Source organism: Phaethon lepturus, unplaced genomic scaffold (assembly GCF_000687285.1).
Source record: "Phaethon lepturus isolate BGI_N335 unplaced genomic scaffold, ASM68728v1 scaffold55551, whole genome shotgun sequence".
Lineage (NCBI taxonomy): Eukaryota > Metazoa > Chordata > Aves > Phaethontiformes > Phaethontidae > Phaethon > Phaethon lepturus.
Window position 1 is genome coordinate 1 of NW_010519492.1, and position 26821 is coordinate 26821.

A 26821-nucleotide genomic window follows, 5' to 3' on the forward strand; every position below is an offset into this window, starting at 1 on the left:
GTCCCCGGGGGCGATGAGCGGGGTCGGGGCATCGGGTGTCCTAACTCGGTGTTGCGGTCGGTGGGGCGCCAGGAGCAGAAGTCTCCCCTCGGGGAGTTGCCTTTAGGCAAAAGTGGGGGATTGGAGACGAAGAATTAACTGGCCTGACCGCGAGCTGGGCGCATACGTACGTTTTGGCCATGGTTTCAAGCCTTTTCCGTGAAACGTTACATGAATTTTTAACAAAAGGGGTAGGTTCCTGTAGTGAATGAGTTTGCCCAAGGACCCGAATCAGATATCCTGAAACGTGGGACAAAATCGAGACAAGTCTTCTGCTGGCCAGTGCGTTCCAGTGTAATTGTACTGAAGCAGAGGCAGTTCTGGTATATTGGTAAAGGTGGTTGCATTTCTTCTCGGAAATAAAATGAAAGCTGCTGCTGCTGCTGCTGATTATGATCTTTTGCTTATCCACCAAATTTGGTGGAGTCTTACAAAATTCACAGAAGTATACAAGCAAACTGGTGAGTACGTGGCAACACCTGTACTCCAGTACGTGCTTGACTATTAAAAGACATTAGAGAATCGGCACAAGCAGCTTCAGTTAGTGCTCAGAGCAGAAGGAAGGCACAGGACATACGAATTTGCTAGTGCTGTTGCTTATGAATTAACTTATTTAAAGTATTTAAACTTCTTCATTCAACACAAAAGAATTTAGTTTTTAAGTCCAAGTTTTATTTTTCTTAAAGCACTCGTCACAAAACAATCTTCTGGTATCTTTTTGCTCTCACCTCACTCCGGTCTTATTTTACTGCTTTATGTGAAGGATAGAATCTTACAGAATGCCTAAGTTTTACACAGCTTTACCAAGATGTGATTTTTTTTTTTTTTTTAATATGTAGTGGTTCTTTTCCTTCTCAGGATGACAGGAACAGATGTGTTTGGAATTACTGTACCTCTTATTACCAGTACTACTGGAGATAAACTTGGTAAGACTGCTGGCAATGCAGTTTGGCTAAACAGAGATAAGACTTCTCCATTTGAGCTATATCAGTTTTTTGTCAGACAACAAGATAACATAGTTGAAAAGTAAGTAGTTTTTCTTCATCTTGCTCTTTGTCATTGTTCACAAAACCTGATCCTAACTGTTCTCTGTAACTATTCCATTTAGATATGTGCAACACAAGCTTCATGTACAAGGATGTGTTAACTACAAGTTTGTGTTTGTTAAATAAACAGGCATGACTGGTTCCCAAGTATACAGTATAGTGGAACCTGTCTCCATATGCTGTCACATACATTTTATAATGTATATAGAGTGTGGATGAACAAACAAAGCATAACGCATTTTGTTCTGCCAGTGGAGTGGCTTTATCTTATGAGGTATGTTAATTTCAGTACCATAACACGGCAGTATCAAATGAAATCTCTCCTGCTGATTAATAAGCAACTGCAGTTTAATGATATTAATTACTACGAGTTTTTACTTAGTATGAGGTATCCAGGAATACCACATTCTAATAGCAAGAAGCTACTTAACTGGTTATACACAAACACATAAAGTTCGGTTTCTAGAACTGCGTCACATTAAAAACTGCATATCCCTAAGCAAACTAAATTAGTGCCTTGTAAAGAAAGAGCCAAGAAGTTCATTTTTATGATTATATTAACTCTGTAGATCAGTGGTCTCCAAGTGTTTTTGATCATGTATCCCTATCGGTAAAAATATTTTGGTCATGCACTCCCAGTACATGTATATTTATTTATAGATTATATAGGTGTACTGCTGAAGGTCTAACATTTTTCTTCCTGTACCTCGTAGCACATACAAAGACAAAATTCTGAAGGATCATTACTTAAGAGTAGAGCAATTCCAGTGAGCAAAATTCAAAAAAATTTGATTCATTGTGTGGTCTCTGAATCCAAGTCAACCACACGTAACTCATATTCTTACCGACCGGTGTAAAAATATTAAAATCATAGAATGAGAACATGAAAGGGTAGAGGAAATATGAAAAATGCCATCTGACAGGTTTCCATCATTGATGACTAGCCTCCATGCTGGTGTGCCAGTGATATGGCTGAAAAGAAATAGCCAATAGCTTTATTCAGGGCATTAACGTTAATTTTAATAACTTGCTAGATTATTCTCTTTTAAATCTGCTTTTCTTTAAACTCCACTATCACTGTCAAATCTGAGTCTTCATAAACCTCAGACAGGTAACTTCCCTTTCATATTGTGACCTGTCAGTTACCTCTCTGAAAGGTTTATTCCCTGGTATTTCAAATTTAGGTTCTGCATCCACAACACTTTTCAGACTGAAAAGAAGGGTATGTGGGTACTTAACATTAAAATACTTCATGCATTCAGACTTTGTAACAGTAAAGGTACTTTTTGGCAATACACTGCATTTCATGGTAGTGCAAGCCCATTAAAATGGGCTTCGTTGTAATGAGTATGCTTAGATACACACCTTTAAATTCTTGATTACCCTAAATAATTTTCCTGCTGAGATACTTGTCAATACGTAGCATACTCCTGTGCCATGATCACCACAGAATGGTATTTTGCATTACCGTATTGTGCAACTACTAAGAATATAAAACCTTGTTAGTTGACGCACAATTGCAATAAATCCTGTAAATGTTTAAAGAGAAAACCCAACTTGCTGATTGCAATACAAGCTTCATAAAAGCACCTGACACTCTCTTATGTCTGAAGACATTACTCTGGGCAGAATATTAATAAAATGTGAGTTACCCTGGTAAGCTGAAGCATGTGGGCAAAAACAGAGTTGATTGAAAGGACAGAACATCTGTAACATGGACTTCTTAAATTCGCTAAGAATCACTTTAGTGTAGTTAATGAAGTTTCAATGATAAAGGCAGGAAATCTGTAATGATGGCTATATAGACAAAATAATTTTTTCCCTGCTCATAGATACCTGAAACTCTTCACCTTCCTTCCTCTTGAGGAGATTGACCACATCATGGAAATGCATGCTAAAGAACCTGAAAAATGGGGCCCCCAGAAACGACTTGCTGCAGAAGTAACCAAGCTTGTTCATGGTAGAGAGGGACTAGAATCTGCTAAGAGGTGAAGTTTGATTTGTTGAGCAGTTCTTTCATATTTATTTAGTGGTAATTATCCATAGCTTTTCAGGGACTATTTTCATGTAGTTAGCTGTTGCTCATCTGTCAAAAGAGGATAATGTAATACTGTAGACTTAAAAATACATTAACAATATTAAAAAAAAAAAAAATCAGTGTGTACTTAAGTACTTCTGTTACCATGTGGACCCTCAGAAGAAGTTGAGGAGGGGAATCTGATTAGTTGAGTAGCACTTTGTGTGAAGGTGAGATTAGCACGCTTTTTGAATGATCTTTGTTCTCACAGGTGCACTAAGGCCCTTTATTACAGCAGTGTGGAGGCACTGGAAGCTATGTCTGATCAAGAGTTACAGGAACTTTTTAGACAAGCCCCTTCAGCTGAATTGATGCTTGAACCTGGAATGAATGTTCTTGACTTGTGTCGCAAAGCAAATGCCATTCCAGATGGACCTAGTGGGTATGTTACCACCTGTGCTCTTCGGTAGTACTTCGCATAAAGAGGTTGTACTAGTATGCTTTCAGAAGTTAAACAAATGATCAGGAAAGCCAAATCAAGTCGAAAGAGGCTAGCGATCTGCATACCAGCATTAAAGAGGAGGGCAGCAGGCAGCATCATTCCATTTTGAAGTAGAAGTGTAGAATAATACAGTCTCATATACCTTAGCTGTAAAATCTACCTCATGAAGGGACAGCTGAAGGCAACAGCCTAAGTTTCCTTGTACCACTCAAAAAGAATGGGAGTGGTAGAGGCTAAGCTTAATTTCAGTCACTCTTGACCTGGACTGAAAGTAAAGTGCAAGAGAATTAAAATTTATTCAATTAGGGATCCAACCAAGAAACCTTTAACTGAACTTTCAGTACTTAACAGCAATAAATAGCTTCCTCTTGCAATTACCAATTGTTTTTTGTGTTTTGTTTTTTTTTTTAAGGTACCAGAAAATTACAGATGGTGGTGTTTCAATAAATGGGATTCGAGTAACCAATCCCGAGACTGTTCTTATTCTCGGACAGCATATTCTCAAGAATGGAGTATCATTGCTTAGGATTGGAAAGAAAAATTACTACATTATAAGATGGCTGCAGTTGTGACAACAGAGTATCTCCCTAAAACAACGCATCATTTCGACTCTGTCGCTCGAAGATGTACTCAAAGATGTTTCTGTGCTGCGCATTACTACGTGCCTCACAGACTGCCCAATACCATAGGTTCATTTTCAGAATACACCAACAGAGTTCAAATAAAGGCAGCAAAGTTATACTGCTGAAGAGGTTTTTAAATCTTCTGCCTTACTTAGAGCACCATTTATAAGAGGATATGCACAAGAAGAGGAAAAGATTATTTCAAAGTGCAGAAATGGAGACGATCTTCCCCTCCTTTAGCAACCTTCCATGTTGTAGGGGGCAACGGTGGCCAGGTACTCTACAGTGTAATCCACAGCCAGATGAGCAAAAGCATACTCAAAACCAGTACTTCTTACAGAGGAGGTATGCTGCTGCCCAGTTTGACTTCATCCTAACAGAGCATCCTAACAGAGAATCCTGTGTAGAATCCTGTGTAAGTGGGTAAGGACAACCAACCTATGATCAATGTCTTTTTTTCTAAACAGGTTTGCAGAAGAGTCACAATAAATGAGCAGAATGATTAAGTCCTAGTATGTAAGCTTCTTATTGCTTATGTACGGGGGCACACTGCATAAAAGCTTTCCAGCCTTACTGTGGTAATACAGAGCAAATTCACTTCTTGAAATGCAAGTGAGTATAGACCCTTTCAAAGCTTAAATCTGCCTGATAAATCCCTTTTATGCCTTCTGTGTGCTTAGTGTGACTTACAACATGGGTGGTACTCACTTGGCTTTTTTAAGTGCCTGCGAATTGTGGGTGAACAGCAGTGCAAAGGTATCTGGACCAGGAAACATGTGAGGGCAGCTATAGTGCTTTTGCAGTTAAAGGCAGACCCTTCAGAGAGGTCAACATACAAAAGCAGCACTTCTTCACGAAAGACCAGAAAGTGATCCTACTGCTTATGGCCTTAGCCAACATTTGGGATCATAGCTTGCTAATTTTCTTGTAAAGACAGCATGCAGGTGAGAGTGTACTTCAAGAGCTGGTAGAATAGCAACATCTACATTTAAAGGTAGTATTGCTTTATTGCTCCAAAACACCACCACTTTTTATTAGTAGCCACTAACAGCTGCTTACACACCTGGAATCAAGTAAGCATGGACTGGAACACCTTGCTGAAGTCCCTTCCTGTGGTGAGTTTGGGATTGGGTTACTTAGGCAATATAGGTGCCACAGTACTTGAACAGCAAGGTCACTTGAACAACAACAAACTCCACATGTGGTTACTAAGATTATTTGTAGTACAAGCCCATATTTGAATTACCTAGAACTGGTCAATTGACTTGCAGTAATGTAGCTGGCTGGCTCTGAACTTTTTTAAAGGACCCTTCCTGCCCCAGCACAAACACATTATGAAACTTTGTCTGATTTATGAGGTGATTTGATTGCTGTCTGCAGTGTTGTTTTCAAGGTTTAGAGTAATCCTCACTCATAGGCCAAGAAGAATCATCTCCAAGTCCATGAAACTCCTAGACAATACAGTTTTGCAGTCATAGCAGCCACAAGGGGAGAGGCCTTAATCTTACCTACTTTAATGTGACAATTCATCTCTTGTGGTGTTATTTGAGCTGGTTTAAAGCCACCCAACCTATGAGAAGAATGGGGAAATTACAAGAAATGTTAATACATCTCAAGAATCCATAGATTCTATAGGTGGGTGGGGAGTTTCTGTTGGTTTTTTTAGGTGGGTTGTTCTGGCTTTTTTTTTTTATTTGATGTTGATCAGCTTGATGTGATCAACTTGATGGTAGTTTTATTTGCACTGTCAATCAACAGTTCTATAGTAATGAACTATAGTGGCTTGCTGCTTATACAGTATCACAGTTTCTTCAGGTTATTAAACTGTAATATGGTAGTACTTTCAGTAGCTCGCTCCATGGAGTTACTAGTATTAATTTAAGTTTCTGCATCCCACTTACCTGCCTGATAACAGATTATGACAGAGATATCTCATTATATAAAGAAAAATAAAAAGTAGTAGAGTCATTCGTACCTTAAAAAAAAAGCTGTACATACCCTGTTAGCTCTCAGGGCGGGTTTGTGTTGCTTGTTAATTTGCCTTAACCTGCAGTAATGATCAGAGCTATCCTAAGAAAGCATATGGAGGGAAAAATCACAACTTTGATGTGAAAGCATAGAAAGGTATGTTCATGCACTTAATATAGCTTCCTTGTTCCTTAAATGGCAGAAGGACTATAGCAATAGGGAAACATGCACCTGGGAACAAAATATACCAGTACACACCCGTGTTAGCCTCCTGAGAAACAAAACAGATTAGATTTGACAGTTACTTTCTGGTTGCAGGAAATAAACTCCTAGGAGTAAAGTCATGTTTCAGGTCTGATTGCTCTCCTGCCGTATTTATTTGCTTCATGTCCAAATGGTGCAGATCAAAAAAAGCTGAAATTTGTGGAAAAGTGTTAGTACCCACTTTGATCACATATTAAATGGATTTATTTTTACAAAAACAAAAAAGGTAATTAAATTTTTTGCATACAAGGTTTTTAGTAAGATCCATAAACTCCAAGATATTTATACTGTGCTTCCTTTTGACCCTTCCCTGACTCTTTCCAAAGCAACAGCTGGACACAACCGCTACTTTTCATGACTGTATGGGGTATCACAACTGAGCATTTGAATACTTAGGTCAAGAATCAAGAATGACAAAAAAAATTGAGTATTCTTTCTTAGCCTGGTCTTGTTTCTTATATACCCCAAAACAGGTGTGTTCAGGTAATCAGAGACATAGCTTGTTCAAATGTAAGCAAGTAGAAACTAATATTAAAGTATTTAGGCTGTCTACAAATGTGTGATTTGGAAGTGCAAGAAGAAAAGCAGTTATTTAGGCCAGATAGATATTAAAAACCAAATGTGTACAGCATCTGGGGACAACAAAAACTGGAGGACTTCACTAAAATTATTGTGGCAACTTAGCAATGAAAGAAGTAAAGGGTGAAAGGGCATGCAGCAAGTAAACTAAAAGGGAGCTATCAGAGCCCAAAAACACCTTCACTAGTTGAAACAAAGTGTCGCTATTTGGGCATAAAACCATATTCTGGTGGTCTACTTTGTTTTTCTCTTAAACTCTGAAGTATTAATAATCTAGCTCTCACCTCAAACCACACAGTTTAACTGGCAACAAGTTAAGGCACATGCATTTGTCATCTTCAGTTTCTACAGAAAACTAGCAGGCAATCTGCTCTCATAGCTAAAGGATTTAACTGGGGGGTGGAAAAAAAGATAGATAATCAAGATAAGGTAATTTAAGCCAAGTTACCAACAGGGGCATGACAGACTGGCAAATTGTTTCCCCTACTGTACTCCATAAAGCAGGGACCCGAGTTTGCAGTATCCAATCTGGCATCTTTCAAAGTCAATCCTCCATAAAGCAGAGGGTAAGGCAAGTTTCATGTGAGATTATGTTTACTTCAGAACACAGTTTGAAGCACACAGACTAACCCCTTACCCATCTATTCCACTAAGTGAAATTTGAAACTGACTCCTAAAATACCCAAGTAATTTACTGACAAACTAATCACCTAGGGATACTATGTTTTATTTACAGTAGTACCACACATAGGTCAGGTATTAATGTCAAACATTTACCAATCTAAACTTGGCTACAGTGATCATTCTCCCCCATGATTGTGTGTTTTACTGGATAGCAAGTTATTTTAAGTTAGCTGAAATTTGTGCACTGATGACAGAAGTATTTCTAGCTTAAATTAACTAAGGTGGACTATAAGACATTTGTAAACCATCAGACTAATCTGGGAATTTTTCAGTTGCTGTCTTTATTAGGCTTTTTTCCCCACGGTTTCCCCATAATTTCTTTTAATGGTGGCAGTAACAGTAGCATTTTAAGTATTTTAGTTCAGTTCTAGACAACAGATTGTCATTAATAGCCACTAGCAGCCTGTCTACACTATGACTTAGGCAACTATACAAGAACTAACAATGTAGAATTGCAGGAGGGCAAGTGCAAACACACATAAGGCTGTACAAATATAGGTATTTATACTATTAACTTGTAAGAGCATGTAAGTCCTGCCACCTGAACTACAAGTGAGTTCAAAATTTTATTTCTGGGATAATTTATTTTGTGTATTATCTGTTTATTTAATAACAGGACTGTTACAGCATGGATTTTTAAAGACTTGCATTAAGGATTACAAATCAAGTTCATTTCTTGGCACTCAAACATTACCAGATTGAAAATTTTTGTGAAACAAACAAAAAAAGTCATAACATTTCAAAAACAAGTTAACACTGTGGAAATTTCACATGACATTACAGAGCCAGTTATCACTTGCAGGAATTTCTTAAATAAATGGAATTTGCTTGCTTTACGCAGCATTTCAAAACCTTACAAGTCAGAATATTTCTTCACAAGAGACTGTTGACTGAACTTCGGGAGTTAAAAGCTTAGGTAGCAGTTAACTTACGGACAGCTCTACCTTGTTGAAAACATACTTCTTAGGTGTCGAAAGTAAAAGGGAGAGAGGCATGAGGTGGTTTCCAAACAGAAATGTAATGTTTTTGACAAAACTTTTAGAAGCTTCCACTGTTCACCAAAACTGATTTGAGAAGTGGCTTGCACTTCAAGTTGAGAATTACCATCCCTGGATACAATGCAGGAAGTTAAAATTACTTCCTTTGTATTCATTACATGTAATGCATACATCATGACTTTTTAGGCTGTTTAAATATACAGAACATATTTCTGTGGTCTGCATGAATTATTTCAGATCATGCAAAAACTATGCAAAAGTTGCATGTCTGACCTCACTCCTTGTGCTTGTATTGTTGCCAAACTGAAGATTACCATGAGAAAAATAGAGTTTTAAACAGACCTTCTTGTAAACTGAGGTTTTAACACTTTTTACATTTTCAGTCTTTAGCAGCTTACAAAAGGAATTCTATTTCCATTACCTGATGAAATGAGAAAGGAACTGAATATGGTAATAAAAACCTCACTATATTGGCCCAATATTGTAAAAGCAAGCCATGGATGTTAACAGCAGTGTCCTATTTTTCATGCAAGTTGTGTTAAAGATAAAATATCAGCAACACCATAGTAAACATTTTTACTTTATACCGAAAAGTGAATCTGCTTGAAAAGTACATGGAAGTGTGCTGGCTGGAGTTTAAATAAATCTTTATTCATAAAATTTACAATGTTTACTTCTTAAAGACTAGTGTGATCAATATTTATCTGTATGAATTATAATCAGAAGAAAATAACTCAGCAACATAATGTCCAACCTAAAATTCACTAATTTTAGGATTGCCCTCAAAAAAAAAAAAAAAGTGAGCTACTTACAGCACAGTGAAATTTCCTCAAAAGTAACTGTAATCTCTGGCATAAATATTCCAGTCCCACAGACTTTCCTCCATACTGTCATACATTCCAAAATTTGGAATAAGTTGTGGGGATCCCCTTCTCCCTGGCCAACTTAATCTGTTTTTAAAAGAAACACTTATTATCCCATTACAATTTTGAAATCCATTTTTATTTTTCAATTCTGTCATAACAAATTAACTATAGGATGATCCAGGGGCTTGGTCCCACAGGGGAGAAAGGGGAAAATGGTTGTGTACCTAATTATAATCCCAAACATTTATACACAAGCTCCAGTGCACATGAACAACTTTGTACCCACTTTTTAGTAGGCTGTTACTGTTCACAAGCTCCAGGCTAATTCTTCCCACATGATACTCCATTAAATGAAGTTCAAAGTTTTGTCTGCAGTTCTAACATTTGGGGAAAAAAATGGGGACACACATACATAGTAATGCGGTAGACGTCTCTACTGTGCTATAAAATTGATACCTCCATCTGTCATAGTACATGCAATATATTCATGAAAAGAAATACTCGGTGCTCTCTTCTCTTCACAGTATTTAAACTTCTATTGTAAAAGCAGCTTAAAACTATGCCACAAGACTACACCATCCATCTTAACCACAGGCAACCTGTTTAGCAAGTCAGGCACTGGAACTTTAATGTTTTTTCCCAAGTTCAAAGGAGACTGTCAATGAGACAGTAGACTCGGTCTGCTTTAATTTGCACCAGAAAGCTGGTAAGGAAACATTTAGAGCCATTTATTATGTGGATTAAATATGACTTATTTTGCAAAATATAGCATATTTTTCTGTTTGCAAATCAAACCAACTGTCTTTACATGAGCAGATTTACACAGTTGCAGTACACAGATAAGAGTTCATAAATAAAAAAATTCTACTCCGTATACCATGCCTAGCAATTTTCAAGTCAGTGTAACCTCCAATGCATATAAATAGTGCGGCTGGTACAGTCTTCACCAGAGATGTGTCTCGCGAATCTCTGCAATGATCTGACTGGCTCGCTGCAGGGCCTGCACACAGAAAGACAGGAAAGGCAAAGTTATTTGGTTTTTCTGAAGAGATTTCCCAGAGAGGTAACAGCAGCAGTCTAGGAAGTGTGATGTCAAAAATCAAATTAAAGCTAATAATTTTCATCAGGAAATGAGTGGTAACAACCTGCAACACTACTGATTAACAACTCTGAAGCCTTCCCTCTGGAAAAAATTAGGCAAGTGGAAAACACTACAAAGCAAAAGATAATGGTAAAACTTAGCATAGGTGTCATTAAATCATTTCTCTAGAGAGAGAACAATTAAAAATTAGTTGAAAACTGAACTTCCAGTTAGAAGCAAAAAGAGCTCACTGTCATCATTTTGAGCAACTTCTGCATACCCAGTGTTCCAAATAACACCTATGTTTGTCTTAACATTTTGTGTTTATAAATAAATTCTCAAGAAGGGCAGACTTTTTCACAACACACAGCTTTAACGCTTCCTCAAAATAGAAGAGAAAAACTGCACCTATTTTATATCACTTCTAGCATTCTGATGCATTCAGCAGTCTAGCCTGCTACACTTTGCAAATTTAAAAGCTAAGAATACCAACTAATCCTAACATTATTTAAAGTATTGCTCCAATTTGGGAAGTTTGAGCTATGAGTTTGGCCCTATAAAGTTTACCATTTAAAAGAGCGTTAACTGCCAGTTAATAAAGATTTTAATAAAATCTTTTAATAAAGATTAAACTTGCTGCAGGTGGTCTTGGACAAGCAGTATTTCAGGGTATCCAGTCTCTCAAACACGCACTGTCTGACCACACTGCACATGAAAGAAAAGCACCTCTTGCTACTTCTTCAGTGAGCTGAATTGGCAGAGGGACTCTCTTCTATGCAGTTCAGTGCAAAGCAGCGTATTGCTGCTGTAGGTGCAGCAGACTCTGATACACCACATAACTGAATAATGAGCAAGTGAAGAGTTCTGTAACACGTACATGCCACAAACGCACTGTCATACAGACGTACACTGGGGTCATCATAAGTGAGCGCCAACATTCCCACTGTTCATATTTCAGGGTAACTGTCTAGGTACACCAGCCATTAGCCAGTAGGCTCTAGGTGAAGCACACAAATGAATGGCACTTAAAAGACTGTATGCTTAATTTCCCAAAAGAGAACCGCTGAACACTATAAAGTAAAGTTACATAAGAGCAAATTATTAAAACCAAATGTATAAGTGAAAATAACACCAGATTAGGGCTTCTGCTTTATGCGCAAAATACAGTTTAAATCACCTCTTCTCAAGTACTCAATCTATGTAATACTTCCTGGTCACATACTGCTTTTAATTCCTCTAGCAGAGAGGAGTAATACACCAGCATACTCTTAAAAAGCAGCAAAGAAAAAAGGAAGGCAAGTCTTCATATCAATGAGATTTTTTTGGATTTTGATTTCATTAACTACTCCCATGAGCTTCTGATCCTTTTAATACCTTTAGCATGTCAGCTGCCTCTTTTCTGCGCTGTGCCATGTCCTCAGATTCTGTCAGAAGGTCATCCAACAACAAGGATTTATACAGCTGGCCTACCAGTTCACTCTGAAGAGTGTCTTTCACGTGGTTCACCAGAAAATGCATCACTGCCTTTGGCACACTGCAAGCACATAAAGATTGTTTCTTCAGAAAGAAGTATCCAAAACCAGGTCTGCTCTAGATTGAAGAATGCACAGTGTGAGTGAGCAAGCAGCCACACACAACCTTGGCTCAAACTACCACGAATCTACTACTACCATAAATAAAACCTCTCTCTCAAGTAAATGCAGTATCTTGTGCAATTTAAGACCTGTTGATTTTCTTCCAAATAGGATAGTTGCATTGTAAAGAACATGGATACACATAGTGTAAAAAATAAGAATAAATTACTTTACTCACTGGAGACCAACTTGAGCCTCTACTGTGCTAGGCATGACAAAAAGTAAAGTATTTCAGCCCAATCTTAATGTGTGAGTGAGAAAGGAAAGAGGCAAAGAAAGAATTCATACATCCAGTCTTACTTAGCAGACAAACTGAGAAGAGGATCACTGTTCAAACACTGGGCCACATCATCTCTGATATCAGAGAACATAAGGTGAGGGCAATTTAAAACTGCAAACCGAGTTTAAGTGTGAAAAATATATTTTTCTGGCATGGAGGTTTAGGCAGCAGCCAATGAGATTCAAGAACAAGCCATCAGAAAGGCATCACAGAATCTGTAGAACAGTATTTTTCAGCTCTATGTCAGGCTAAAACACCTGAAAGAAACCACTGTCTTGGCTCCGATTTCCATGCCACTAAGCTTCCTGAAAAAAATTCCAAGTATTGAATGTAGCTGAACCTGATTTTCTCTGGGACTTAGGATATGAGTAGCAGTACTCTTTTGAAAAAGTGGGGGGAAATATTTACACATTATTGACAAAATCAAATCATCATACTAGCAGTACCAAAATCTGGCGATAAAAACAAAGGATCAGAAATTGAATTAAGGCACTTCAGGTTATTTCATCAGAGTGACAGTTAACTGACAATAAAAATACTGACGGTTGTTCCCAACTGAGAAATAAAACATGTTAGCTTTGTTGCTATAATTCTTAGCAGCAGTATTTTGCAACTAGAGTGCACTGGGAGTTAACATACAAACTGTTACTGACTCGTTCAGTAGTGACCACATCACTCTTCTCATGTGCCCATAGAGAGATCTAAATCAAAATCATTTTTGTGGGCAGATCAAGAGTTTTTGCTCATTCTCAAGAGTGCTGCAATTGTTACTGCAGAGTTAACTTGACAAGGACCATGCAAGTCTAAAGAGCCAGACCCACGATCAACCAAGACCCATCATCACACCTGAGCTCTTGAAATCATACTCCCAAGTTTAGGTGGGAATTTTCCCACTACATTCTGCTGCTTTATAGTTCTTTCTAGCCAGTTGTGGGAAGACTTCTGCGAAATCATGATGACACTGTATATATCTATCAGTACTCAAATAATTCAATTTACATCCTCCTTTTAAGACAATACATTGCAAGTTCTACCAAAAGAAGAACTTAAGAAAGAAGCCTAGAATATTTTAGAAGTCACCTTGGTAAGAGTAAAAGCAACCCAAAACTCAGGTTCAAACCTGTGTGGGTACAGATACCATCCAAATTATCCAAGTAAGAGCCTGAATTAGTTCTAAAGTATGATACGGGATGGACATGAGTACCATCTTCAAGAGGTATTTCCTAAAAACATTTCTGAAATAGGTGAGGATGTCCTAATACATCAAATTTATAATGTTTGAGAGCGCTTTTTATTTTGTTATGTATGCATATTTACTGCAAAGAACATGAAGGGTTTGTTTAGAGTACCCAAGGCGGTAACACTACTAGTACTAATACTTCAGTAAAAGTAAGGTAAACAAAGTAATTCCCTGACATGAAATACTAAAAATTGAGGACTATTAGTTTACTGGATATAATAAAATTTCTATGACCTCACTAATCCGCCCTAAACTCTGGTTTCCAGATTCCTGTATTTCCCCCCGCAATTTACCATATATATCTCTCTCTATATAAAAAAATAATTTGAAGTCAGGTATTTCCACAAAGACTTAAGCAAAGCAAAGTTTTACATTGTTCTTAATTTTAAAAAGTATGACAATTTTAAGCAAAACTTTAAATTTAGGCATTTTCCATAGTTGCATACAACAGAAACATCACTTTTATGCTATTTCCACCCTTATGGCTAAATACTAGAAAACTTAGCAGTGGTAGTTCCCATTTGTCCTTGCCATTTGAAGTAACAGGATGGCAAGGCTAAGTTCTGTCAGGACTACACAGCACCTAGAGTGCATTCCAGTTATTTGCTGCAAATCATCCATCTGAATTGCAGTATCCTCCAGAAAAGCAGGCATCTCCTAAATAATCAATTAAACCTTTTACTTTATATAATACAGAACTCGAACCATTAGACAAAACAAGTGCTTCTTCAGGTTTCTTAATTCTGTGAAGGTTCAAGTTTTACTGCCACTGCCCCTTCTAAAAAAAAAAAAAATATATATTTTCTCTCTGCTTACAAATATAAATGATAAAATAACAAGATTATATGCATAACTCTCGAGATATCACAACATTTGTACGCCTTAAACATTTCTAGGAAGTTTTGTTTTACCTGTCCTGAATGTTCTTCCTGACAATAAGGAAGTAAGATTTAATAAGTCGTTCAATCACTTCACAATCTCGTTGCTCACGGGCAGAAAGTTTGCGTGCAACAGGTACAGGCTATGTAGAAAAATAAAAACCGCAGTTTACTCAAACTGTGGAGTCTAAAATAAACTATTGCTCTTTTAGTCTGTTGGTTTGATAGATGTAACCTGTCCTGCATGGACATGTCAAAATCCAGATCTGTGAAACAAAGGTCAGAGAGCACCACTACTAAATTTATTTTTAAAAGCTCACTAAAGGAATTAAGTTCTCCAAAGACTTAAAGGATCTCCATCTATTTTTAACTTAAGTGTTTTTTGTTTTTAATGATTCTTTTCCTCCAATATAAAAATGCCAACTTAGCAAAAAAAGAGCAGGCATTTGAGTTGAGACATGAGTTGAGATTTGCTTCTGCAGGGACAGCGATATAGACAAGGAGTTCACTAGCACAGGAATTTGTGAAAGGAAGCCAGTTATCCCAAATAAGCTGAAACTGGAGTGGGCAGAAAAAGAAGGATTGGGCAAGCAGGAAAGGAGAAGAGACTGGCTAGAGCTCCCTGTCCCTATAGTGGTAATTATTTACAAAGATAGCATATATTAGCAGCAAAGTTACAAGATCTGGAATTCAGATGTTTTCTTTCCTGAGCCTGAACTACAAGGAGGAGGTATTCGACTTTCATGACTCACCACATCTAAAAGATTTACAGCATGTCCTTTTTGAGGACTAGCAGGTAGGGCTGCAGCCGGCTTGGCTTTTTCCTCTGCTGATACCTCTTCTGCTTTTGAGGATTTCAGCATTCCTCTCCAGTTGCCTGTTCCCGGCTCCTGAGACATATCTCCTGCTCCAGGAGCAGCCTGCACAAACAGCGCAATGAAGAAATATTGGAGAGTTAGGACTTGGGCACCGCAAAGCAGTGTCTCATAAAATCTACTACTACTGAGCTATAATAAGACTCACTAAAAAATAGATTTTTGTAGGTATATTCCCTTCATTCTATTCTTCATATTCCCCACCTTTGTTCTCCCCTTGCTGCTTACAGTTGACACAAAGTACCAGTAAAGTAAAAGCTTTTAAAATTGTATTCTTACTAATAATGGTACGAAAATGCCTCGCATAGAGAAGCTCCGCAGCATTTTTAGGGTCCTGAATGAAAGAGCGTTCCTGAAACATGGAATGGTCTTCCTAAACCATTTGGCTTTTACCACTTTTACCACACATCCTTGGAGCAATACAACCTATGCTATCACATCATTCTGAAAGTATGTTTTGAAGATCACCACAGCTCTTGGAAGACTTGAATTTAAATTCTTTGGTATTTAATTTAAATATAAACTGAAGGTGCTTACAATAACACTTAAAAAATATGCACATTTATGTTTCCGGGTACCACAACTACGAATGTAATTTGTGCTGCCAGACCTCAATTTACAGAACGCTTTTTTCTGGTACCAAATCAAAACAAAAAATCTCCATCCTCTGGAAGTGAAGATCAGAGTTTTTGGGAAGTTCCAGACAAAGAATGACTCCCTGATCTCCTGAGAAAAGGACATAACACCCAACTCTTAAACATTAGGAATCACTGGACAAAAGAAATATCAGTAGATGGTATGCACCACCTGTTAAATTAGTATTTAGAAAAAAAACCAAAAAACAGTCTATTTTGATGTGGAACAGTGGTAATTTTTATTTTGTACCTTTCCATAAGCCTAGTATCTGTTCTATTTACTACTGTGCTTTAAAATCTACTGCTGTTTGAAAAACATTCAAGGTCATTCAAGGTTCTGACCTATTACTACAGGTGTCTTCTTTCAGATATAAGAAGAAGTAAGCCAAATTTATCTATTGTGTTTACAATTAAAACACCACAGGCTGATCTTCAGTCTAAAAAAAAGCATGAGAAACAAAGCATGGCAACTAGAATACCAACAGCTTCATACTAGGAGGAAACCCAGCTAAACTGTGCACATCAGAAATATCAAAATTCACAATACTTCAGAGCTGCTGTAAAAAATACACTATAAGAATTCAAATCAATCTCTGTTAGTAAGAGAGAGACATTGATGAGGAAAGCTCCCTTACGCTATTTCTGACTACAAGACAGCCATTCAAAATGGCAAAAATCCTTATGCCACGCTCATTCAGTATTACTGTGGAGCCTGTTCTAATCTCCGAAGTTTTTTCAGAAACAAAGCTACATCCTTTCACAAGAAAAAGTCTTGAGTATCTTTCACCTAATAAAGGACAGGTTTTGTGGGAAACACAAACCAAGTTTGGTAGCTTCCTGCAACTTCTTAAGTCACAACAGTATCTTCAGCAGCTCTTGATTTCTTTTTATGTTTGCAGCCTATCAGAACCTCTAAAAGTCTAATGAAAATAATAGTTAAAATTCTACTGACTAGATTTTGACTTTAACTACTTTGTTCAGGACAGAAATGGCAGTTTTGCACTGGAAGCTGAATGTGCATATGCAATGAAGCAGAAAGCCTGAGTCATCTTAGTACTCTTAATACACAAACTTGTGACTACCCATCTTTTCTGACTCCAAGTGAAAGTTATTAGCAAAAATGTCTTTACAGTAATGAGCTGTTATTTTAACACGAGAGAAAGCACACCTAAAGTGTAAAAAACCACTGCAGAACACATTTCACGAATATCAGTAAACCAGGGATTGAACGATTATGTGAAACAACAAAAAGGAGGTTCAGTTTGAACAAAGCCTATAAAGATTCCCTGCAGGAAGCAGGAAACTCACATTTTTAGCTTATCTTCTGTCCTCCTTCTTTAACTGTCAACACATTAAAAACATGCAGTTTAACAACCATGCTCAACACTTTTGATTACAATACTGTTGCACCAAACAATCTACTGACTACAGTTTGAGGCAAATTATGCTGCATACTTGCACCACAATATATAGCAACCAAGAGTTCAATCAGAAAGCAGTGACTTTGCCACCTAATGGCACATCTTTGCTTGGCACTGCACATACTAAAATCATTAATGCCAAGTCGTCTATACTCTGTAAGGCATACCGTGTCAGTGACAGAGCACTAAATACAAACTGCTTTCCGTATTATCTGCGGTGCACCACAACAGAAATGTGCATGCAGTGCTTATAGGAAAAATCAAGACAGACCTTGCCATCAGCCTCAGCAGAAGCAGCAGTAACAGTCTCCTGGGAAGCAGGTGTCAATACACCTGGAGCTTTAGTAGACTAAGGAAGGTAAAAATGCGGGGGGGGGGGAAGAAAATTCAACTGAAGACCACCAAATCTACCTAGCAAATTTCATACACTTTTACCTACTAGCATCTTTAAAAATCCAGAAAAGAAAATATTTTGAATTTGCAAGCAAAACAGTAATATAAGCTGAAAGAAAAAGCATCTCCAAGACCATTAAGAATCTTTTTGGTTTTACTGGCCGTCAATTTCATTTCAGCTCCTACACTGATGATATAAATATGAAGTCAATAAAAAGAAGGATCAAAGACCACTGAAAGCAATCCCTAGTGAACCTTAAATTCCCAGTTCATCCATCAGCTGGCTTCTACTGATTAAAGGCAGTAATATTAGATCCATTCTGGGACTCTGTCTCACTTTTTAAGCTAACAAACTTAATGAACTGATTTCTATCAGCTGTAGTAACTCCTGTTACAACTTGTGAGAAGCTTAAACTATAGTCTGTATATTTGAATTCTAAATACTTTACATAATATTAAATACCTAACTGCCTAAAATTCCAGCTGATTGTCAGAGCATTCATTTCTACCGACAGTCGATGTTCTCCATGACACGTGGTTCTTCCACCCATCTACTTATTTGTCACTGAACTAATCCCAAAACCTGGTAAAACTAAGCAGGCTCCAGAGACAGAATACATGACTGGATTATGATGATCAACTGAAAACATAACCTCCACCACCTCATCCCAAAGAAAGCAAGACTGCAATAAATTGCAGTTTTAAGAGTAACTTTAAAAAAAAAAAAACAACCACCCACCAAGTCACTATGTTGGCACACTGAATATTTCAAATCACTTGTTTATTTCTTGAAATCAGTGTGTGTCACCCATAAATTGAAGTATGCAAGTTCTGACTCCATCTTTAACATCTGCAGACATTTTAAGCCTTACCTCAGATGACATGCAAGTAGTAAGTTTTAATATTAATGTAAATTTAAAGGCAAGTCTTCAGAAATCCCAGATTTAAAACCTGCCAAAAATTGCTTCTTTGGAAGAAGAAAATAACATTCCACTTCTATCTTATGAAATTGAAAGAAAAAAAGTCAATACCCGGAAGCTCCCAAGACTGTTACTAGGGCCGCATATCAAAGCTTCCAATACTTAGATTGGATCAAAGGAGAATGCATTAAACTTTAAATAGATAAAGAAATAAAAATCAACATTTACTTACCTTGTCTCGTGGCACAGCAGAAGGCAATTCCCGGGCTAACCTGTTACGCCTTTGTTCCTTTAAAAACAATCCAGCAAGACCTGAATTATGTATTACTCTGTATCAACATGTATGTGAGATTCATATTTTACAGACGATTTACATTTTGGAGACAAACACTAGTAAATTTAATCTCATCCACTGTCATGTAGTCATACTATGATCCTATGAAAACCTCAATTATTTGAGTAAAACTACTCTGATTACCTGGTCAAAAGTAAATTCTCAATATAAAAACTTTTTGCAACACACTCCATAATCAAAACTAGAGCCTTTAAAAAACAAGATCAAAGCTACACGGTTTGGCTCACCATAGATACCCTACAGCCCTCATTAAGCTTTAAATCTTCAAAGTAATCTCAAAGGATTTGATCCTGTGGCCAGCAGGGTTAGCTATGATTAGCCTAAAAGGAAGAAAGAGGCAGCAGAATTCACTTTATAGAAAAACAGTACTTGAAGCAATCAGGACAAACAAAGATCTGATTTTTCTTGAAATTCAGAATTGATTGTCCACTGAATAAGAATAAGATGTTTTATGTGCTTTGTTTCTTCAAAAATCTCAATGTCCTGTTCAGAAACATGTTGGGAAAGAACTAGTTTAAGTAATACACAATAATACAATAATCTCATATGTTCAACATCACAAAGTCCTAATTTTTGTACTCACGGCAGTTTGCATACACATTGTTTCTGAACTAGATTCAAGAGCAGTGTACTAAGGCAAATTCAACTGCATACCCGTTCAACACAAAATTTATGTATAGAAGAAAGTAAAAGGTTATAACTAAGGAGCAGAAATGATAACACAAGCATTTAAAAAAAGAACACTACTATGAAAGAATGTGTTGGATAAGCAGGGGAACACAAGAATATTAGCGTGCTCTTAGCCAGGTGGATGAAGTGCTGCAAAAAAATCACATGGCAAAAAAGAACTGAGCAGATCATTTGTAGAACAACTGCTTCTATAGGATGATGACAGCAACAAATATTATCAAAGTTGGGCTTGAAAAACAGAAAGACTACTGAAATTGTAAGCAGCTTATGGGAGACTGATGGAGAAAATTATCTTAGAGAGACTGAAGCATGGTAACACAGAGATTCAAGAACAATGCCAAAAGGAAGCAGGAATTAGAACCTGAATAGAGGAAACAAACCTTGTATTACCCTTTCATGAATGAGAGTAACGTTATAGCTATTGATACATCCTGTCAGATACAAAATGCAGTTACTTTAACGTTAAAGAGCATTTTACAACTACCTATTTAAAGTTTCTCTTCCAAAAATTTCATTTAACAGCCAATACTCAATCAGGTGCCCATCTCATTTTCCAGACAGAAATACAGGCAGAATTGTTTTTAGTGAAATACCAACCACTGTTCCTGAATGTTAACATGCAATTTAAATCTAACAAATCAACAAATCACAAGATAAAAAGTTTACACCATATTTGTAATATATCACATTTTTACACTCCATTTTTATATTTGTAATATATCACATTTTAATATATATCACGTTTCAACAAATCACAAGATAAAGAGTATACACCATATTTGTAATATATCACATTTTTATACTTCAGTATGTAGAACCATGCTTCAATGAAAGAAATTGAAGCATTTGTTCTTTTACCAATTATTTAGGCTCTCACTTAAAGGAGCCGAAAGACCTTTTAAGAGAATGGATTTTCTTACCTCTATGTTGTTATTCATTAAACCACAGGCATCAGCGAAGTCTGGGTGTTTGGTATTGATATAAGCCAACTCAATGGCCACTAGATTATGAACCTGCAATGCAATGTCATTCACAGTTCAGAAATGCAGTGCGTAAATCTAATGCTAGTGAAGAGCAATGACCTAGAATACTAAAGTATAGTCTAACTGACCATAGCAAAAGACCATTCTTACTGCCCCAAAGACATAAAAGTTCTGATCCGGAAGGCAAGAAGGGAATTCATTCATTCATTGCAATACATTCAGACCTTCAGCCGTTTTGGATGTTACATCAGTTTAACTGGTAGCTTCATCAAGCTAACACCTCTCCAGCAACAAAAAAGCAAAACTCAGCAATTTAATGAGTGTAAGCTATGAGTAATGAAGTGAGCTATATAGTCATCTCCAGCCACAAGCTACATACATCATCTGAACCAGTGAGAGATGGCTCACTATGGAGAATAGTTAGCATACAGAACAATTTTTGCTTTTCACATCAAACATACACAGAGTCAATAACTGAAACACTTTGTTTCCTCACGAATAAGCAGCCCAAAGCAGACTTTTATGTTAAAACATATTTACTCAAAGCTGGAAGTTGAATTTTTAGTCCTCAGTAGCTAAAGGCATTACAAGCAAAATCAACATTTCGTGTTGATTTTCTCTCCGAAACACACAGAATAAGGACTGAAATTTCATTTTCATCATTGCATCCCAAATTCTACAGTAATTGAACAGCTTCTGTTACAAGGGAGTGAAATACACCTATACCAGAAAGACTAGGAGACGTTAAATCCAAGTTTTAGTAAAATTCTTCTTGTAAAACTGAAACATAAGGGACCCTAAGCTGAAGAGAGTTCCCCCATCCCTTTGTTTTTTATGTATCTATCTTCTAATATAGAAGAAGTTTCAAACTGTGTAGATACTAAATACTTAGCTATTTAACAGATATAAGTTAAGATTCCTCTAATAATTTGGGTTCCTGACATTAGAAAGCAAACAGAAGCATCAAGAAAGACTCCAGAAAACACACACTTTTCCAACAGAATTGTAGTAGATAGAAAATTACCATTTCATTTGTGACAGGAAGTCTTCTACGCAGAAGACAGGTTACTACTTCAACTATGGCATCATGCAATTTAGGAAACCTCAATAATTCCTAAAAACAAAACAAGAATTTACTGATGAGACTTCCAGAATTTTGTAGGGAAGGTAGGGGAAGCCAAATAACTACAAACATAATTCTAAAACATGCATTTTTACCTGTGTACTGTAATTACTACAATGTTGGATAATCCTCTGCATTTCTTCATGAACCAGCTCCACACAGCGCAAGCTAGGTTCTTCTAAACGTTTGATTTGCCTTTTTACCAGCAATTCAAATGAAACTTCAGGAACAAACAAGGCAGGACGAGGACCCTAGTTCAAAAAGAGGGAAAAAGCTGTTAAATTGTGTATTAAAACAATATGCATTTCTAAGTAGTAGTATTTGATGAAGCCCAGAATAAATCAGGTCACAGTGCCTCCACTCAAAAGAACACTCAGAACAGGCCTTAAGAGTAAAACACATTATAAGAATATTTAAATACAAAAGCTGTAAAACATACAGTTATTACCTTTAAGATAAACTCTGCATTAAATCATGATTAACTAGCATCCTTATAGAAACTCGAGGATTTCTACCTACTAATGTCACTCTAGGCTTACAACTATGAACAATTCTTTTCATATTTGTGGATCCAACTTTAAATGAAATTTATTATAAAGGCGAAGATATTATCTTCCTAACTTCAGAGAAAAGTTAACATTATTTATTTGACAGTCCTGGGCATTCAATTCTTACTGCAGGGTAGATGGGTTTTCTCTTAAGTATAATCATAATACAGTGTCACTGATTTACAATCTTTGCAACAATTTAATTTATGACCATACAGACCAATGCTTAACTATAGATAAAACATTTTTTACCTGAAATGTCCTTCTTTTTTTCCAATTAAATGAGCTTTAGAAACACAAAGATGTGATATATCACATAAAAACAAGACATCTCTCGTGTTACTAAATGCTAGTTTACACTTTATATTTACAGAAGGATACGAGCATGCACAGAGATCATTGCTGCAGAGTACCTAATGCACACCAAGTTTGAGTAATTGTTGACCATGCAGAAACTTGACTTTCTGTCCACACCCAACAGAACACAGTACAAAGGCAGACTTACGTGTTTGACATCCAAAGTCAAGCTCTAAGGAGTGAACATTCTATATACTGCAAAATTTAAAAGTTAACTTATTCTTAATTCTTAGCAACACCAACTCCCATATTCACCAAATCTGTCATGTAAACACTGAACCATTGAAGAGTTGTGGCCCTTATATAGAATTAAAATAGCTGAATCTGTCCTAGCCCATACATCTCAGACTGTTTTCATAACTAACAGAAGTGCTTAATGCAAAAATCAATGCAGAGGCAGTCTTTCATCACCATTTCTGTAATATATAATAGCTTCAGCAAAGGGTTGCCAAAACTGGGCCTGAGCTTTATTTCAGCCTGCAAATGACAGCAATGAGATGTACGCATTCACCTTAAACTCGTTTCATATAGGATAATGGCTGCAAATTTGGATATTGTAATTTTTCTACTTAAAATACTAAAAAGCATGATTCAGCCTCTTCATATTAACTCTTTCAGCTGAGATCATTAATTCACAGGACTGAAGGAGCACAAATTTACTGAAACCTTATCTTGAAATTCAGTATATAGCAACAACACTTAGAAATAGAGCACTCACAGTAGCATTTCTAATGGCAGTCAGAATATCAATTGTGTTAAGGCCACCTAGCGGGTCAACAGATTCTAAAGTTCTTCCAAAGGTCTCATGAAAAATGTAACAGATTCTGGCTCCACCGCATCTGAAAGAATAAAAAAACAACTGAAGTAGCAAACAAGAAAAAAGCTCTCACTGCAAAGATTTTTTTACAGTTACTTGGATTCTTTTGAATATGTTACACTCTAGTGTAGTACTATTGCCAATGAAAGCCAACAGGAGCCACTGGGTTGATCTAACTGCTCAGTCAATATTCTAGAAAACCATTTGGTACTTACAGCTCCGAAGTCTCTATGTATTTTGCTGTTCCTTCAATAGTGTTACAATATTCTGTGGCAAATTTGGTAATAAGCTGCAATAAAGTGGCACTTTTGTCCTCTACAGGTTCCCCGTAGCTGTTTAGTAGAGACTGGTACTGAGCAGCTAAAACGTTGATTCTGGTTTTCAATTCTGGCAAGCAATCCCTGATATGATGCATCAGTAGTCTAAAAATAGAAAATAGTCCCTCATGTGAAGAAAGGAAGTTTCAGCTTTATCGTCTCCATTAAAACAGAGACGAGATAGCAAATAATCACCAAAGGAAAACATTTACTCAGGAAAATTACAGTAAATTCAAAACTGAATTTGGAACCAAACAGAGTTTTCCTTAATGTATCTCTATACAGCACAAAATGAGAAAGAAAAGGTAAAAATAAATGTTTACACATATTTCTAGTACACCAATTTATAGAAGCACACATTTATTTTATTTTACATAATATGTAATACCTGTTCAGTGTTCTAGCAAGATACTTGGTTCCGTTTCGGTTGGCTAGGGAGGGATACTTCTTTTGAAGAAAACCATACTCATCACGAATGGAGTCAGCTACACTCTTCTTATTATTAATATCCAACTGACTCCTGAAGTTAAAAGGCAGAGTTACACACTAGTTAATAGATGCAAAGTAAAATTGATTTACACTTCTGCTTTTCTGGACAGGACATCTAACAGCTGGTTTTTGCTTTACACACATAACTCATCTTCTTTAGACAATAAAGGGTTTGATTGGTTGTTCCATGCAGCAGTCAACAAATCAGTATGGGTAGCAGCTGTACACAGACTAAGCAATGCTTTTATCAAAACTACATGAGATTTGACCTAGCTAATGCAAAAAATAAAGTGAACAGTACTATAGCCGTATGCAGTTGGCACCAATATATACAAGATCTGTACTGGATCTGTGCTAATGTGAACAGCTGACCAGAAGCATCCTCAAGCTATGAAACAGCGGAAAGAAGAAGTGACACTACAGTTCTTTAGAAGTGTCCCTACTTCCTTCTAAATTAGCAGTTGGTTGACTGGAAGAACAGACAGGCTTTTAAAAAGTGAGCAACAAGCTTCTCGCTTATGCAGAAGTTTATTTCAATATCAAGTCACCTTATTCTTAAAACCGTATTCATGGTTAAAAAAGCCAAAAGAATTACTTCATATTAACAGTTTTAAAAATAGCATGAATGTGCCCAGACAGACCTGTTTACTACTCCAATGATGCCAAGTTTGACTGGAATCACTCTTCCCATAAGCACATCCATAGCATCAGTGCCAGCATCCATGAGATCCAGCTTTGTGATTACAGCAAGGGTTCTTCGACCTACCAAAAGGAAAACTCACTCATGGGGATGTTTTGTCTCGATCAGGGTAGCTAAAATTCATTATTCAAAAAGTTCCTCAGACAGCTGCATGAAGTCTAATACTGCAAACCAGCACAGACTAACACCAAGAATATGTGGTCTTGGTCTATCTGGAGGCCCTTATCAACAGGAGTATAAGAAAGTACTTGGTTTCTAAATATATTGCTCCCCACAGTATATACCTCTAAACATACTGCTCCCCACACAGATCTGGTTAAAGAAAAGGTTTAAGCACCATGCACTTTGAAATTACAGTCATTACTGATTACAGCAAATATTTCTGCATATTACATGTGGTTAGAGGCATTTCTAAGCACTTGTGGAGAAGACTAAGTAAGGCAAACAAGGGACTCGCAAGTGTGAGTGGACTGAACATATTTCTAGCACATACACAGGACCAGATGTGATGGCAATCTGTTTGGAACTATATTTGAAATACCCCTACCCACTGGAGAAGCTGCTAAAGGAGGCAACAGCCCCACTTCCAGTATAGTGGAAAGCCCCAAGAGACTGAATAGCTTGAAATCCATCCACTGAAGAAGCTTTAGGGGATTTAATTTTGCTATTTTTAGAATAAACATATTTTTATTGAATATGTGACAATGTTTTCCAAATTAAAACTAAGCTTCACATTGGACACTGTGGAGGACAAAGTGACCTAAATCCATTAAATAGGTAAATATTGCACATCTAAACAGGTAGGCTAACATGCACAGGATTTGTCTGGAACCTTAGTATTTCCTGGGTTATTTGGTCTGAAAAAAACATGGCAAGAACTTTTTCTTTAAAATATAACACACTTTTTCAGTCTAAAAATAAACTAGTACCTCAGCAAAATCAGCAGGTTCTTGGGTCCTGAAACTTTCAGATGAATGCAAGTCAGAGTGTCTGCCTACTTTGGTACTTCAAGTTCTCATTACATACCATTATTCCTACAGAACCTGCAACAGGAGCCGCCACTCCAGACCTTTAAGGTTTAGAATTTTGGGAAGTTATCCAAAAGTCACAGCTCATCATTTTTACAGGAGTGAATTAAAAGGAAAGGGTCTGGGCCACAGTCACTTTAAACTACATTTGAAGGGGGAAGGGGATAAAACCAGGCTCACTAGACATGAGCCTAGGGGTGGCATGCTGGAATTGGGGGTGAAATCAATAGCCCAGCTCAAGTGCATCTACACTAGTGCATGCAGCATGGGCACCAAACAGGAGCAGCTGGAAGCCATTGTGCACCAGGACAGCTATGACTTAGTCGCCATCACAGAAACATGGTGGGATGACTCTCATGACTGGAGTGCTGCAATGGATGGCTATAAGCTCTTCAGAAGGGATAGACAAGGAAGGAGAGGCGGTGGTGTGGCTCCGTATATTAGGGAATGTTTTGATTGTATAGAAATCAA

At 37.1% G+C, this 26821-nt stretch overlaps 2 protein-coding genes across 2 annotated transcripts; one reads left to right on the top strand and one right to left on the bottom strand.

Moving 5' to 3' along the window:
- Window positions 1-234: 234 nt before the first annotated feature.
- Window positions 235-4336, top strand: YARS2 (tyrosyl-tRNA synthetase 2, mitochondrial; the record flags this gene model as incomplete). Its single annotated transcript, XM_010297046.1, has 5 exons — window positions 235-370; window positions 879-1065; window positions 2918-3073; window positions 3374-3544; window positions 4017-4336. Coding segments are annotated over 5 exons (810 nt in total), but the record flags the coding sequence as incomplete, so codon positions are not given.
- A 5388-nt stretch (window positions 4337-9724) lies between these two features.
- On the bottom strand, window positions 9725-25384 carry DNM1L (dynamin 1-like; the record flags this gene model as incomplete). Its single annotated transcript, XM_010297047.1, has 13 exons — window positions 9725-10586; window positions 12042-12201; window positions 14733-14842; window positions 15452-15619; window positions 17902-17979; window positions 19176-19232; window positions 20909-21001; window positions 21996-22085; window positions 22190-22345; window positions 23718-23838; window positions 24032-24238; window positions 24522-24653; window positions 25264-25384. Coding segments are annotated over 13 exons (1550 nt in total), but the record flags the coding sequence as incomplete, so codon positions are not given.
- Window positions 25385-26821: the final 1437 nt, after the last annotated feature.